The sequence below is a fragment of the Centroberyx gerrardi genome, chromosome 14, assembly GCF_048128805.1.
Source record: "Centroberyx gerrardi isolate f3 chromosome 14, fCenGer3.hap1.cur.20231027, whole genome shotgun sequence".
Classification (NCBI taxonomy): domain Eukaryota; kingdom Metazoa; phylum Chordata; class Actinopteri; order Beryciformes; family Berycidae; genus Centroberyx; species Centroberyx gerrardi.
This window is the reverse complement of record NC_136010.1, coordinates 21,909,411-21,924,299: the sequence shown is the minus strand read 5'-3', so window position 1 is coordinate 21,924,299 and position 14,889 is coordinate 21,909,411. Positions and strand designations below refer to the sequence as shown.

The 14,889-nt window shown below is 43.4% G+C and overlaps 2 protein-coding genes and 1 non-coding gene across 4 annotated transcripts; all 3 read right to left on the bottom strand.

Moving 5' to 3' along the window:
• Positions 1-297: 297 nt before the first annotated feature.
• Positions 298-6,844, bottom strand: kansl2 (KAT8 regulatory NSL complex subunit 2). The gene is made up of 10 exons (XM_071915511.2): positions 6,783-6,844; positions 5,565-5,822; positions 5,114-5,286; positions 4,830-4,944; positions 4,225-4,388; positions 3,901-4,064; positions 3,029-3,125; positions 1,765-2,018; positions 1,097-1,303; positions 298-791 (listed from the first exon to the last, which is right to left on the bottom strand). Exons 1-10 carry the CDS (start codon positions 6,842-6,844, stop codon positions 702-704), a joined length of 1,584 nt encoding a protein of 527 aa, XP_071771612.2. The 3' UTR covers positions 298-701.
• LOC139924501 (small nucleolar RNA SNORA2/SNORA34 family) lies at positions 2,619-2,752 on the bottom strand. Its single transcript, XR_011785235.1, has one exon. It is a non-coding gene; the product is annotated as a small nucleolar RNA SNORA2/SNORA34 family (small nucleolar RNA).
• Positions 6,845-7,074: 230 nt separating the features above from the next.
• ccnt1 (cyclin T1) lies at positions 7,075-14,793 on the bottom strand. 2 transcript variants are annotated; one of them, XM_071915506.2, is made up of 9 exons: positions 14,621-14,793; positions 13,779-13,860; positions 13,495-13,623; positions 12,788-12,848; positions 11,873-11,935; positions 11,680-11,725; positions 11,302-11,465; positions 11,073-11,143; positions 7,075-10,949 (listed from the first exon to the last, which is right to left on the bottom strand). In XM_071915506.2, the coding sequence occupies exons 1-9, from the start codon at positions 14,791-14,793 to the stop codon at positions 9,636-9,638; spliced, it is 2,103 nt and encodes a 700-aa protein (XP_071771607.2). In that variant the 3' UTR covers positions 7,075-9,635. The 2 variants fall into 2 exon arrangements, with proteins under 2 accessions (XP_071771607.2, XP_078144420.1); XM_078288294.1 differs by having other exon boundaries at positions 11,680-11,735; positions 11,874-11,935.
• Between the last annotated feature and the right edge of the window lie 96 nt (positions 14,794-14,889).

Below are 14,889 nucleotides of genomic sequence, written 5' to 3'. Positions count from 1 at the left end.
CCCTCAGCGTTTGGTGTTTGGGTTGAGGAAAAGTGATGTCATTGCATGAAATTGCATTACCCGCCCCAATTTTTTTCTGGGAGGCTGTATCCCATGCTGCCAAACATAACTTCACCATAAGCTATACTTATAAAAAAAAAAAAAAGAAAACTTGCCCGTATATGTGGTTTTCTGAATCTAAATCTAAGTCTAAATATTCTCCGCACACCAAAAATAATTCTGCTTGCACCATAAATCTCTTGTAAGCAGTATATCATTAGAAAGAGCTCCTCGACCAATAAGAGAGTTCAACAAATGTATCATAAAATAGTTTATTTATGGATGGCTTATTGAACATTCACACAAAAGAGATGAGAAGGGCGCACCATCTTTTATTAACAGACAAACTGGACAAACTGATGCAAGAGTGAGAAACCAGCGACAAGGTGGCTAGGAACAAATAAGTGTAAGGCAATTAAAACTGGACTGACAATGGAAACATTAAATAAATACACCGAAGATGACAATTAGAATTACAATGAATGAATGAATGAATACTCTAACAGTCTACTGGCAATGGTCTGAAAAGGCTTGGATATGATAGTCATCCCTCTGAAGGCGATCTACACTGTAGATCCAGCTCGGCTGTAAGGTCGACTCAACATCAGTCTATGGAAATTAAACATCTTGTTCTTTAGATAAGGGAGCAGAGGTTGAGCTTCTCATCTAGGAGCATCCACTGCAGCAGCGTCCATGTCTTGGAGTGAATTCTCAGTGGCGTCTTCTTCCCCTCCCACCACCTCCGACACAACCTAGATGGAAGAACAGGAGTTAAGACAGTAACTTTACTGCTGGTAGTACAGACGCTCAACCATTGCCACTTTGTCTGAAGCTATAATTTTCAACCAAAAGAATGCTTTGTCAATGTCCGTACTCTGACATGACAAATATGTAGAAATTGCAACCATGACAAACACATTACCCAACATATAAGAATGTGTAAACACACTCAAATAATTGTTTCCTATTATGACTTGCTTATCTGACTTCTTTGCAAGCAAACTGTACATCCTGCTTTGGCCAACTTAAAGATCCAGGGTGTCAAAGACGAGTTTACCTGGTCGTCCATGATGGCGTCCACATCCCTTTCCGACAGCTCCTGTCCTGAGGCGTCCAGGTCGACCTGGTCCGGGTCTTCTCCGGTCAGGATGTCCATGGGAGCCTCGGCAATGGCTCTGATGGTCTGGTCCTCCAAGGCCAGGGCCGTGTCAAACTGCAGGGGGGACGGGGGGCCCTGCATACCGTCCCCTTCCACATCCAGGTCCTACGTGACAGGGGGAGGACATGCATCAGGTTTGCTGGACACACAACTCCTACTCATGTCTAAGGGGAAATGAGCATTTCCCTGCTTGTTTGCATTTATAATCACATCCCTACATGTAGGCGTCAGTGGGGGGGTTAATGTGTAGATCTATGAGGTGTGCTTGTGCACCATTTGCGTATCAACAGACATCAAGACAGTTGGGGAAACTGTGTGACTTGGGAGTACACCACTGGCCAGAAAAAGTCAAAGTCACTTCAAAAAGGAATCAAAATCAAACCACAAAGTAAACAAGGAAGCCAGCTATAGGCTACAGACCAAAACTTAAGTCTGAGGACCAAACTACAGAATGAGGATTTGTGAACCTTTACAGCAGTGTTTGAAGGTTGAAGTATCTCACAGTCAAGTGAGATTATTACGGCGCATATACAGTGGAGAAGGGGGGGGGGGACATTCCAACGTACATCACTGAACTCTAGCGGCAGGCTCTCTGTGGGCTGAAGCTCCGCTGCACTCAGGTACATGTCTTTGGCTGCGGGGGTGAGCTGCTCCTGCGGCGGAGGCTCCTGCTCAGGCTGGTACATGGGGGGAGGCAGGGTGAGGTGGAGCGGGCAGCGGGGCTCTTCGGACTGGCCCATGTGCACGGTGCGGTCGCACGGGACATCCTTCAAGCCCGGACACATCTTGAACAGCACCTGATTGCTGTCCTGGTAGATGTCTGAGTGTCTTACTGTCAAGGACCATGACCACATGTAGCGATGCAGAAAGCAATGTCGTCACAAAAAAAAAAAATGTCATCGAATAGCGAGAGAGAAACAACTTCCGTCTCAAAAGTAAAACAGAATGCTGAGCAGGGGATTATGGTTCATGTTTATGGCATTATAGTACTAGTTGCACAAATAATTGAGTATTATTGCAAGTACTACAATTATCTCCATCCAAATAAGCTTACTGTAATTATTGCTCAACATAAGGCTTCTTGTTGTTTAGTTGCAAAAAGCTTGACTGTATAAATGATAGGGCTGAATGATTTCGTACAATGAGTTTGTGCTTTTTCTCTGAGCACAGCTATTTAGTAGGGTTTGTATGGCTTGTTCACAATATAACTGTTTTCTGAACACTGTTTAATCAGTTTCCAACTAACTTGGCAGTTACAATAATACAAAACTCAGTACTTGCAATAACAGCCATTTTGTTGTTCTTAACTGATACAGAGAGAACCACAATGTAAATACTGTTGTAAGCGAAACAATATGGGCAGCATGAGATTGAGGGTGTGTCTGCACTAAATGATTTGGGGTTCAAGTGAAGAAAGGGATTTTGTCCCTTCCGACTGAATTGATTATCCCCTTTGTAACTCTGGGGAAAACCAACAGACCACAGGAAGGACTTGATGTCGGCTCTGTTTGAAACCAACAGCTACTGCAAGCTGCCAATCTTGATCAGGGCCAAGTTGAATATGAGTCAAGAGAGAAAGGTGAAGGAGAGTTTGAACGAATAGATAATCTCCATTTCCAGTATAGCCTGAAATTCAACTGTGAAAATAGGTTACGACCATAAATACTAAGTGGTAAACAGTTCAGTTTCAACTTGCAAGTTCAAAGGCAAACATGTTCTATCTGTTTTTCATTTCAAACAAGACACATCTGTGGTTTCTTGGATGAAAATGGACGACGCTCTTGTAGGTTTATTCAAACAAACCCATGTTGAACACATCACTGAGGATACGTGCGATGCAGTGTCGGGTCATAGGCAGGCAGGGATTGGCGCAGCGGGTGCCCTCCACAAAGGAGATACATTTCTCATACATCGTTCTTGTGTGTGGCTACAACAGAGAAAACCCTTGTTAGATGAGGTCAAAACAACAAATCAAGGCAAGAAATTTCATTAGTTAACCACGGCATAACCCTGACTGAAGCTTCAAAGGGATGCTGATTTATCACTTTGGTCATCCTAAACAACTAGGATTTACTAAGCACATAAAGAAAATCATGAGACTGCAGTTCTTGGATGCCACAAAATGATCAGGAGGAAAAGACCTGTAAACATTAGGTAAAATCATTTTGGTTTCTTTTGAGTGTTTGCCTGGTATGCTGGGGAGGGGGTTTTCAAATCTAGATTCCATTGTGCCAAGTCCTGAGCTCAAAAGATGTTGAGTACAAACTCAACCCCAACAGTACATACTATCCCCATCCCCTGTGCTGTGGACAGTTCCATTGTGTGAAAATTAGCATGCTTGACGATAACATCAACCTTCTACATTCAAAGCATGCTAAAGCCCACATGCTGATATGTGTCCAGTATCACATTCGAGTGACTGGTTAATTTTACCATCACTTCAGTCACACAGCATTTTGGACAGGGCTTTCTTCTATTTTCAAAATCAAAATGTTTACCATGTCTACTCTAACAAACATGGAAACAATAAAGACCATCCTGGCATTTCCAGTTTACTCATGTTGGAGAATAATTTACCAACTTTGCCATTTTATAGTCAGTATACTGAAAGAGCCTACTGCAGGCACTACAGTTCAAGCTGATGATCAATGAAACATAAGTGAGTGAAGTTTCAATGACCACCAGCTGCTATGGAGGCACACCTGAGGAGCTCCTTCTGTGACAGCCTGCCTCCTCTCCCTGAGCTGCCGGTGCAGCAGGGCCTCCACGCCGTACCGGCGACGGTAACGACGCAGGGCTTTGAGCTTCTTCAGGTTCTCCCTCTCCTTCATGGACAGTCCCTCGGGCCCCGTCAGCAGACTGCTCCCTGTCATTAACATAAACAAACACAGACATCATTGAGGGCTGTGGGGTCATGGCCTTGTGAATGGAAAAGGGAGAGGGATGACATCCAAAAGGGGGAACTGTTATCAGCTAGGTAAACAAAGCCGAACATGCTAAATCAGTAACCAATAATGTGTCTTTACCTAGAGTCTCGTGCTCCACCTTGCGGCTGTGCAGGTATCGGCGCTTCTTCTCCTTCAGCAGGTGCTGCAGGCGTTTGAACTGGTCGATGTAGAGAGACTGGAGCCTGATGAGCTTCTCTCGGGTGATGAGCGCTACCTCCTCTGCTGTGTACACTCCTGCATGTCTGCAATAGCACAGGACAAAATATCACAATTAGCAACTATTAGCAAAACAGGTCATCTCACAGCTTGGCCCAATGTTTCAGTCAAGCTCCACATAGTCTGACTACAGAAACTTGGATTGAGGCCAATGCAAAGCTTGCTTCATGCAAATAGATGAAGGTCTGAGCCTGCAGTCACAAAGTGGATCTATGAATCTGAGATAATGAACTCTGGTAAATCGAAAATTAGGAAATGCACTGGAGTAATAACAGATGTCTAAGCTATGCCATCAAGACTGGAGTTCAACTTTAGATGTAGAATATACCACAAGAGGAAAATACCCCAATCAATTTTTCCATGCCACAAAATAAAAGTGTCCTCATTGATAATAACAGCTGACAAAGTTTAGTTTATCCGAAAAAATTTAATTGTCTAAAATAAATGTGACAGATAAGACGGCGTACTTCAGGGGATCCTCGTGATCGCTGTCGATGCTGTCAGCCTCACTGTCCGGGTCTCCTCTCCATGTCTGGTCCAGCACCAGGGGACCCTGCTCCTCCTCACTCCAACTGTCCTCATCTGACCAGTGGAATACAGCACAAAACAAGAATACGCCAATCAGTTTTCCCAGGCCATAAATGCACACAAAACTAGTGCCAAATTATCCACATTGCTTCCCCGTGCAAGAGAATATCCTGATCCCTCTACTGTCGACAATTTATTTCCCAGGCTGAACAAGACCATTTACCTAGAATGCGGCTAGCTTCACTGCGGCCTCCGTCAAGGCTGTGCGTTTCTGCACGACTGTATCCACTGAGTTGAGACAGTAGTGCCTCTGGGGACGGACCGGGGGACGCCTTTCTCATCTGAGCTCGCAGAGCCATGGCGTTCCTTCGAGCATGCTCTGCACAGAACGTCACTCTGATGAACAGACAAGGGGATGGAAGATGGAGACAGGTCAGAAAGCTGCACTGCTCTGATTTGCTTGGATCTGTTTACGACTATCTAGTGTGTGCGCCTCCTAACCTCTGTGTGTTTGTCTATTATCTGAGAGACAGTATTTGGACAAAGCAAAGATCACAACATTTCAACTAAATCTAAATCAGTAAGAGATGGGTTAAAACTTACATTCTTTTAAAACCTCAATGTACCTGTTTCTAACCATTATAAAATCATCTGAAATGCTGACTTCCACCCACCCATCTTTCTTCTCCACCTTCGGAGCAGCGCTGGGGCAGCGCTTGCCGTTCTTGGTAGAGACATAGCTGCACTGTTTGTAGGGGGCGTTCTTGTCCTCCAGGATGTGTTTGATGCAGAACTCCAGGCCGTCCAGGCGAGCTTGAGAGCACGGTCTCTGGGTGAAGGAGCAGGCCTGAGGCTCCTGGGGACGGGCCGTCTGGGTCACCCGGCCCCGGCTCGACGGCAGAACGTGGATCCGTATCCTGTTCATTGCAAATCTGAAAAACAAAGGGTTTGAAAGATATAATGTTAGCGCTACTGAGTAAACATTCAGGGGATAGAACAAATAGCTTTTCCTGTCCGTTTTCCCACCATATGCCAGCTGCTTGTGCTGGCATATAGTAGTTCCCATCTGCAGAGCCCAGGGGCGAGGTATATGGACAGGCTAAAACCACAGTGACTGCAGTTCATATGTAAAAACAAACATCAAGGCCAAATCTGTGCAGCCCTCAAAGTATATCATTGCAGGCAGAGCATTAGGCCAGGGATTAACACCTGCCCTCATTACAGAAAGCCACGTGGCTCATCTAGTTCTGCAATCACAACAGCCCAAGTTCTGTGACTCCAAAGGTCAGAGAGGATATTACAGTGTCCCAATTTTATATAAGCAGGATGCAAAAGGAGATAAAAGGTAATTAACTCATAAAGTGTGGAGCGCACAAATAATCACTGTGTGAAGCAGCTGATGCAAGTTGGATGAAACGGGGTGATAACGTCAACAAAAGCAGGTAGCAGCAAAGCATGGGTGACGTACAGGTCAGGTAACGTTAGCATATTTCAGATTCGGCACTCATCAACTTCGTCACAGGCTAAAATTGTTACTAACAATGAACTTTGACAAAGCTGCTTACGCCTGATTACACTGGCACAAGTTACTTTAATTAATGTAATGGTGGTAGGGGTGCACCTCGCTATCCAGGCAAAATCTTACCAGGCGCCACTGGGCTGAGGCCCGCCTCTTTGTACTGCGTCACGGCAGCTTACTCTGTTGGTTGTGTTGTCGCCATCTTTGTTTAGCAGTTGCTAATATTAGCTAACAGCTAATTTTCACAAATCGTGGCTAAGAAGAGTGTTTTACTGACTGGTGACGACACGCAGTCGTCTTTCTCGATATTACCGAAATGTGTCAATGTCAGAAAATGAACATAGCTCATCCTTTTCAGTTGATAACTGCTTACCTTCTTCCCTGCCGTCCGGCCAAGCCTAGCTCCTGAAGCACACTGCGTCGTTTTTCCCGCATTCCCCAAGCACAGCCACTGCAGTGACAAGCTGAGCCCGCCCACTCTGAGTTTTCATTGGTGGAAACGCCAGCGTTCAAAACATTTTAGTAGCCAATCAAGTTGTCAATCAATGTAGTGACAAGCTTTTATACGTCTTGATGTGACTCTCAAGTCATTACTACTGCACTAAAGAAGTTTATAGAAATAAACGTATGTGAGGCAAGGAGCATTTTCTTAAAATATTTATTGACATGGGATTAAAGCGACCACATTATATCAAAAGAACAGTGTTCACAAATAACAACCTTTTAACTGAAACAAGATCCCAAAATGATTCAATTCCAGACCTGAGTGTCACTAAAAACACTAAACATCAAGATGTGATAAAATATGAAACTTGGATGCTGATAAGAGCTGTAGCTATGTGATTTTGCATTGTTAGGTTGCATGAGTGTCTTCCATTTCCCTCACACCTAGGCTTATTTTGAAATAATTCCTGACAAAAAAGCTTTAGTATGACTTCCTTAGTCTGTCTCACAGCGTATTTATAGAGAATTCATTAATACTTAAGTTGGAAGATTTGTCCAAATCATAATAGAAACCATTTTCAAACATAGTAATGATATAGTGTGCATCTATTCTAATAGTCTAACAATTATAAATGTAACACTTTGAGTCAATTGCATTTTAGGCAATCTGAGATAAATATTCAGTGCACTTAATGTTTCTCACCTGTTTCTCAGTGACAACGGAGAGTTGAAGGATCAACTCATATCTCTAAACCTCTGCTGCCTGAGCAAAGAGCTGTCATCTGAGCAAATATTTTATATATCAAGGGAACCTTAAAAATATATTACAATGGTTTTACTGATTTGTTGTAATGCATTACTGTGAACTTCCCCTAAAGCAATCATTTCTTGATTTCAAAAACTGAAAAAAAAAAGGAAAAGAGAAAAAAAATATCACAATCCACAGCAGGTTAAGAGCAGTGATACCATACAATCAAATCCATATAAAGCTTTACATGAATCAAATGTACAGATGATACCTGATTCTCCTGCCTACGAACAGCACCTCTCTCACAATTTAGCTCAAATACTTTTCAAACATGAATTCAAATGAATTAGGCAGTATTATACTTCTCATGTTAGTGGAGGTACGTCAATAACCTGTTTACCACGTGTGGTTTCCACAACCAAAGGGCACAAGCAAACATTTTTGATGGATCCTGGCTTATGGATGGATTAATTCACTGGACAAAAATCTCTAGCTGGAAATCCATCAAGTTAGATTGCAGGTGCAACGAGTATGGAGTAAGAAGACAGTTTTAACATAATTAAATCAAACCGGCATGAACTAACAGGTGTACACTGGGGTTTACACATCTAAAATCTTCCCCAAAAAGGAATAATAATGTGAGATGCATAATGTCACGTAAAAATGCATAAATGAAAGACTACCATAACAGACAGCAAAGGAAATCACACAGCATGACTGGTTCAAAACAACCAAAGACACACTGGCCTATTATTATTCTTTGAGAATGTGTATGGTGAATACTTTGTAGGATACCATGTGCTGGGTATGGTCAACAAAAAGAAAACACCAGCATAAAGACTTCCCTCCATGATGCCGGCTGTGTGATGGTGTGGGCTCTTGTCTCCAGCATGGCTGTGGGGCGACTCATCAGTATGTTTAATCAGTATGTAGAAAATAATAATAGTAGGAATTTGCAGGACAAACTCCATGCCAGAAGCACCTCATACGTTCACTGTAGTGGGATATTTATGTTGGCAATTCCTTCATTGTAGCCATACCCTCTAGATATGTTTTATGAACCATAGACAAACATCCTTGGTATGAACTTTGTCCATTAGTGTAATTATTTGAGTATTGACATTTTTTACAACCATTTAAAACAATGACTGCAACACTCAAAATCTAAAAACAAAAGTACAAGCTTCCTTAATTTACATCATTTTTTTGTAATTTTCATAACAAAATGTAAAAATATTTTATGTTCGTTTTAAACATTTTACAATATTTGTACAACAGTTCACCAAATAATGCAGATAATTAAAAAAAAAAAAAGTATTGACAAAACTGTGAGGGGTGGGGGGAGGGGTCGTCGTCACCTACGTTTCTGAGGTTACGGTAGTTTAAAAAACAAAAAAAAACAATATTTCAAACATGGCTTTGGAGACATGCGTTCTCAAACTAGCCAGTACAGTCTTGAGGAAAAAATATCCCTCTGCCCAAAAAGGACACAGCGTAGAGGGGAGACCTTTTTTTAAAAAGGGGACTGTGCTCCTTGAAAGCATTCAATTAATAAATAATATACTATAAAAACATTATAAAAAGACAATCGCTAGCAAGACTTAACAAGTGATATGTGATGCAAATAAGTTTCAGCTTCCTCATGATTTCAAGACAATGTCTGACTTCCTCCAAAACAGTGATGGCAAAAATGCCAGGTCCCATCATCACATTTCATTTGAGTTTACAATACAAAACCGATAACATCAAAAATATTATTTACACTTTTTCCCGTAAATATTTTTTTCTATTTTGCAAGCTTTTCAAGCCTCTCATTATTGCCCCAAATCAAAAAAAAAAATCTGTAAAAAGAGGTTAAAAAGAAAACTCAATTATGTCAGAAGTACATTTCTCTGCTGTCAAGCTGAAACCCACAACACATGATCACAAACATTTAAAAGGGAGTCCAAAAATCATCGTGTAATGCTTTATGTAACAAGGATGATGTTTGTGATGGCAGGTACAATGTACATAACGCATCCCCTGATAAGGAACTCATTTGGGTAACGGCGGCAACGGGGGAGGCGGTTCCGAAGGCAGGGGCGGGGGCCGGGGGTTGCTCCCCCTGGAGCCACCACTGTACCGGTACTCCCCATATTGGGATCGGTAGTCAAACATGGGCGGCTGGGATGGCTGGACCCCCTGGGCACTCAGCAGAGAGTTTAGCATTTCAAAAGTGTCCTGGTACTCATTTGACTGGCCTCCGCCTGTTGCGTTGTGTCCGTTAGTGTCCGTCTTGTCCCCTTTGGAGTGCGAGAAGCTCCCTTGGTGGTGGGGAAGGCCCAGGGCGGGGAGGATGTCGGGACCGTGCCCCAGAGCGTGCCCGGAGGAGGAAGACAAGGACGGGAGCTGGTAGGCGTTCCTAGAAGACTTGCTTACTTTGGAGGGAGGGTGCGAGCCTACTGTGGGGTCCTGGGAGTGTGTCCTCTTTCGAGAAGCGGAAGAGGAAGAAGAGGACGAAGAGCTCGTTCTAGAGGAGTCGCCGGGGGCTTTTTTGCTGCTTCCTACCACCCCGCTGGAACCAGATGAATGTTTATGTGAAGAGGAAAGTGAGGCACCACTAGAGGAAGAATGATGGTGGTGGTGGTGATGGTGGTGGTGGTGGTTAGACCGTTCCCGGTGCTTGTCCCTGCTCTTGCCCTCCTCTCCTGAACTCCCCCTTTGCTTCTCAGGCACCCGTATCCTAACTTTAATATCCTGGTCCTGCCCTCTGCTGCCGCCGCCACTGTGCCCGCTGCTGCCTCCCCCAGGCAGAGGGAACCGCATCTTCAGGGAGCTGCGGTCGTGCCTCTCCTTCTCCAAGGGGATTTTGAGAATGATGGGCGAGGGGTTGGTTACGTCGGAAGAGGAGGAGGAGCCAGAGTGGGAGTGGGAGCCGGACTGCTGGTGATGGTGCTTCTCCTTCCTCTGCTGCTGACCGATGAGGGCCTGGGCAGCATTGGCGTAGTCCCTCTTTACGCTGGCCTCCATGTTCTCCAGCTTCCTCTTTTGGGCGGCCAGGACGTCGGCGTTCTTGGCCCGGTACTCGCTCAGCGACACCTTAGCTGGGGCGTGCACCTCGTTGTTGGGCGGCTGCTGCTGCTCAGAGCCACCTTTCCCGCCCGGATGCCAGGGCTGGGCGCTGCCAGACGCACCCCTGTCCTTTTCGCCCGTCGATGAGGAAGATGACGAGGAGGGAGGGGCTGAGAGGCTCATCAGGCCTGCCAGCGTGGTTTCCGACGAGGCCATGGAGATCATGCTCATCATGGTGTCCGTCTGGTCACCCTCCTCCTGGACTTTGGACTTGCCTTTTGCCGTCTGACCTGCAGCCTGGGAGGCAGGAGACAGACAATCAACAGTGATTGCAGTGAGTCAACAAAAAATTTCCACGCAATGAATGATGTCTTGGCCGCGTTTTGTGGGGCACAAACAAGAAATGGGAAAACGTTTTACCTTCCAGTTGCGAATCCGTTTTAACCGGCTAGGCGTTTTCTCCAGGATCTGTAGGAACTCATGTGTGAGCTCTGTAGGAAGTTATGAAGTGGTGAAAACAAGAGCAATTGGAGATACTTCTACCATTTGTGAACGCTGAACACAACACTTCATTGAACACAGCTTCATCTTTAATTAAAATATGTCTTGCAGGCATGGACTGAATTACATGGTCACTTAAAGCACATACCATCCAGCAGCTCAAGGGTGACTGTGGGATCCACATACTCCCACCAGTGCTTGCTGTCTGTGGATACAGGGATCTCCCAGTTGGACCATTTGCAGGCCAGATGGATGCACACACAGGCCACAATAGGTGGACTATACTGCAGGCAGAATGTGGTCAAGTGCAGACTACACAGCAGGTTAGGTCCCAGGTAGCCATAAAAAACACAGAGAAAAAGGAGGAGAGAGAGAGACAAGAAAAGCATGTATTCAGTTTCAGAAGATTGTACACAGCTGTAGCAAGAAATATGAAAACATGCTATACCAATTAATGACTTAATGATTAGGTTTTCATCACAAACAACTACAATGAACTGATTTTTAAATAGAACTGAGCATATACCTGTTGGTGGCCATAAAGTATGATGTTTGGGCCAGATCCTTACTCGCTGGAACAACAAAAATTGAACACAGAAACATGTTCAAAATCTCTAAATGGTACAGTGTTGTGGGCAAACTTATAATCATGCTGAAATATTCAAATAGATAGGGATTTCAAGAGTGGGACTGAAAAAAAAGCTCATGTTGATGCTTACCTCTAACAAGCTGAGTGCACTTGACAACATGAGTATGTGGGTGGTCAATGGTGATTTCAAAAGCTGCAATAAAGAGGACAAAGAAGAGAGATAGGGTTCGATAAATAAAAGAAGTGCAGAAAGTGAGCTAACAAACGCTACACTGATTTCACAGAATCTGATTTCCATGGCAAGGATCATTACCATTTCAGCAGTAAATATGAACAAAAGTCCCTGAAAACCAGAAAGTTAATCTTGTGTGTAAATTAAACCAAACTAAGTGTTGCAAAGGTAAAACGATATGGAATATCACTTTGCATGAGGTCTTCAGATAACATCCTGGACGAAAATGTGAAACATGAATAGTAGGCTATAGAGTGAAAAGTATCAGCGGTTTGTCTTTAAAATTTTTAAGCCATTTGTTGACCCATGTGTTATTGCCAGACAGTGAATCTAGTTCAGAAGTTAAAGTACAATTTTATTGGTGATTTCTCGATTAAGCCCAATGTTAATTTCTACAACCGTCTAAACCCCAGCTTCAAAGCATAGGGACTAATTAAAAACGGCTTATACTGCATGTAGTAATAACCAAAATTCATGATAATGCAACAAAAATAATCACATGCTGCACTAAAAATTATTTTATCAAACGAATGGCTTAAAAATATCTGGAGAAAAAAAAAAGAGGGAAATGTGAAAAGAAATGGCGGCACTGTAAAGTTAAGAACATGACAGAGACAAAAGTAGGAGAACCAAAGGTAAATATAACGGAGTGGACAAGTATTGCTCGTATGAAAGCATGAATGTGACTTTCCGATGCTGCTGACCGCATGTGAGTTTTCTGTGGACAAGAGTAAAAGGGATTAATACTGTCTTTGTAATCACATCTCTGTTTTGGGGGGAATCAAGGGAGCCAGTTCTTCCATCCCAACTTACCCAGGGTCTGGAGTATTATGCTCTCAAGAATGACCAGGTCTTGGGCTTGTTGCAGGTAAGCCTGAGGTTGAGAGGACAGGCAGGTTACTCACTGGGAGGCATTTTCTCTCTTGTTCGCTCTTTTGCTCTCTCTCATCCCATGTATCACCCTGCCTCTTGTTTTGCTTTTCAAGCAGGTTACCTTTTGAAGTAGCAATGACCTCAGCTCAGATCATTAAATATCTCCCCTACCTCAAAATAACACACGTCATCAAGCAAACACACCCGGTTTAAACCCAATGTTAAAGGCAAGAATGAGGAACAGGAAAATCCAAATAGGTGTAAGCTTAACATCAAGATACAGTTAAAAGCAGCAAAAGTGGATAGTGCTATTACAAATCATCCATTCTGGGAGAAGAAAAAGGCAATGGTAAGTGTCACAAATTTGAGCTACAAAAAAAGTCAGTAGCTTAAAATGTGGCCAGCACTTTATCCAATCTGAACGTGCTGCTACAAAGGAAGATTTATTGCCAGATTGTAAAATAAATACACACAAAATAATCAATGATGAATATGAATAGACCAATAACAGCCTTCAAAAATTCTACATAGACAAGATATTATATTCCTGTAACATAATATTAATGAAAGGATGAAAAGACTGCGCTATCAGATAAACACAGACTGACAACAAATGGAGATGATGTTCACCACAGCTCAATACTTACATCACTGCGTACATCTGGTGAAGGGTCCTGAGGATTGAGGCATGCATGGGTCACCTTGATAACATGTTCCAGCTTTCTGGGCTGCTCCTCAACCTTTGCAGCAAGGAAGAGCGTGGCAGGAGCAATAACCTAGTGAGGGTAGGAAAAAAGGAGACAGACATTATGAATAATGAATTTGTATCATGTGGCTTAGCTGAAAACATCCAATCCAAATGGAATACGTTGTTTTGGTGTATGAAGTATAAAGAGATAAGCAAAAGGTGTGCATAACAAACAATACTTACATTTCTGTGAAATCTGGTGAATGACTGGACCATGTAGAATCGGTGCATGTACACAATGGCAGTATTTATTGTGAGCTGGGACCTAATACACAATGGTTAAGGACAACAACATATAAAACCTAGTGATGATAGACCAAATCATTTGCATTGGCTTTAGGTAATGTATTTAGGATTGTGAAATAACTATATTAGCATAACTTAGAAAAGCTTCAACTTGATCAAGCTTAGGGGAGTCAATCACATCTATAAACACAACACAACATTGCAATCTAGCACGTACATCAGCTAATGTATCCAGCACATCAGTGGCAGAGCAACAAAGTTCAAGTATGTTACAGCTAACGCGTTGGCTAACTACCAAGCAAGAGGTTAGCCGGAAGCAACAGTCATTAAATGACACATAAAGAGCCATGACTTCAAAAGTAAATCGTGTGTAAACATGTACACACAAAGACTGAAAGCACAACATGTCTCCAAAGATAAGAAACTGTTCCCCTGTTTAGCTTTTGTTCTCCAAGGAAAACGCAAGCTAATGCTAACGTCCTGAAGGCCCGCCTAGAAGAGGCCTTCATGCCCCCTGTCTAGCGTAACTGGGCCGCTACAGCTAGCAGGCTAACGTAAACTATCGCAGAAGCTAGACACCATTTAAACAGTCAAATCGCCAAAACGCTGCTTTAAACAGTTAGGCATCATCACCACCAACGAACGGCATTCAAACAAAACGGCATAAACATCAGTCAGCTATGCATTCAGTCGAACCGGCTTCACGGGAAGCTAAACTTCGCTAGCTAGCAAGCTATGTTGGCTGGGTGAGACGCAAGTCGTCCCTCGACAAAAGATACACATTGAGTCGCTGTCCCATGTCCTGGAGCAGGTTCGCTGCCTGTTGTCTGTAGGACAATTCCTTGTCAGGATCAAGTCCAGCACGCCGAGATGGGCTGTTCTCGATCTGCTGTCGGGTGAAGTACCATTTGTTATTGTTGCTTGCAGAGAGAGAAGGAAACGAAGCCGCCATTACTGAGAAGGACGATAGTTTAAAATTTCTGTGCGTCACAGGAACTTACGTCACGAGAGGATGAAAAGTTTACTGTCGTTCCCTTGGTGGCCAGTA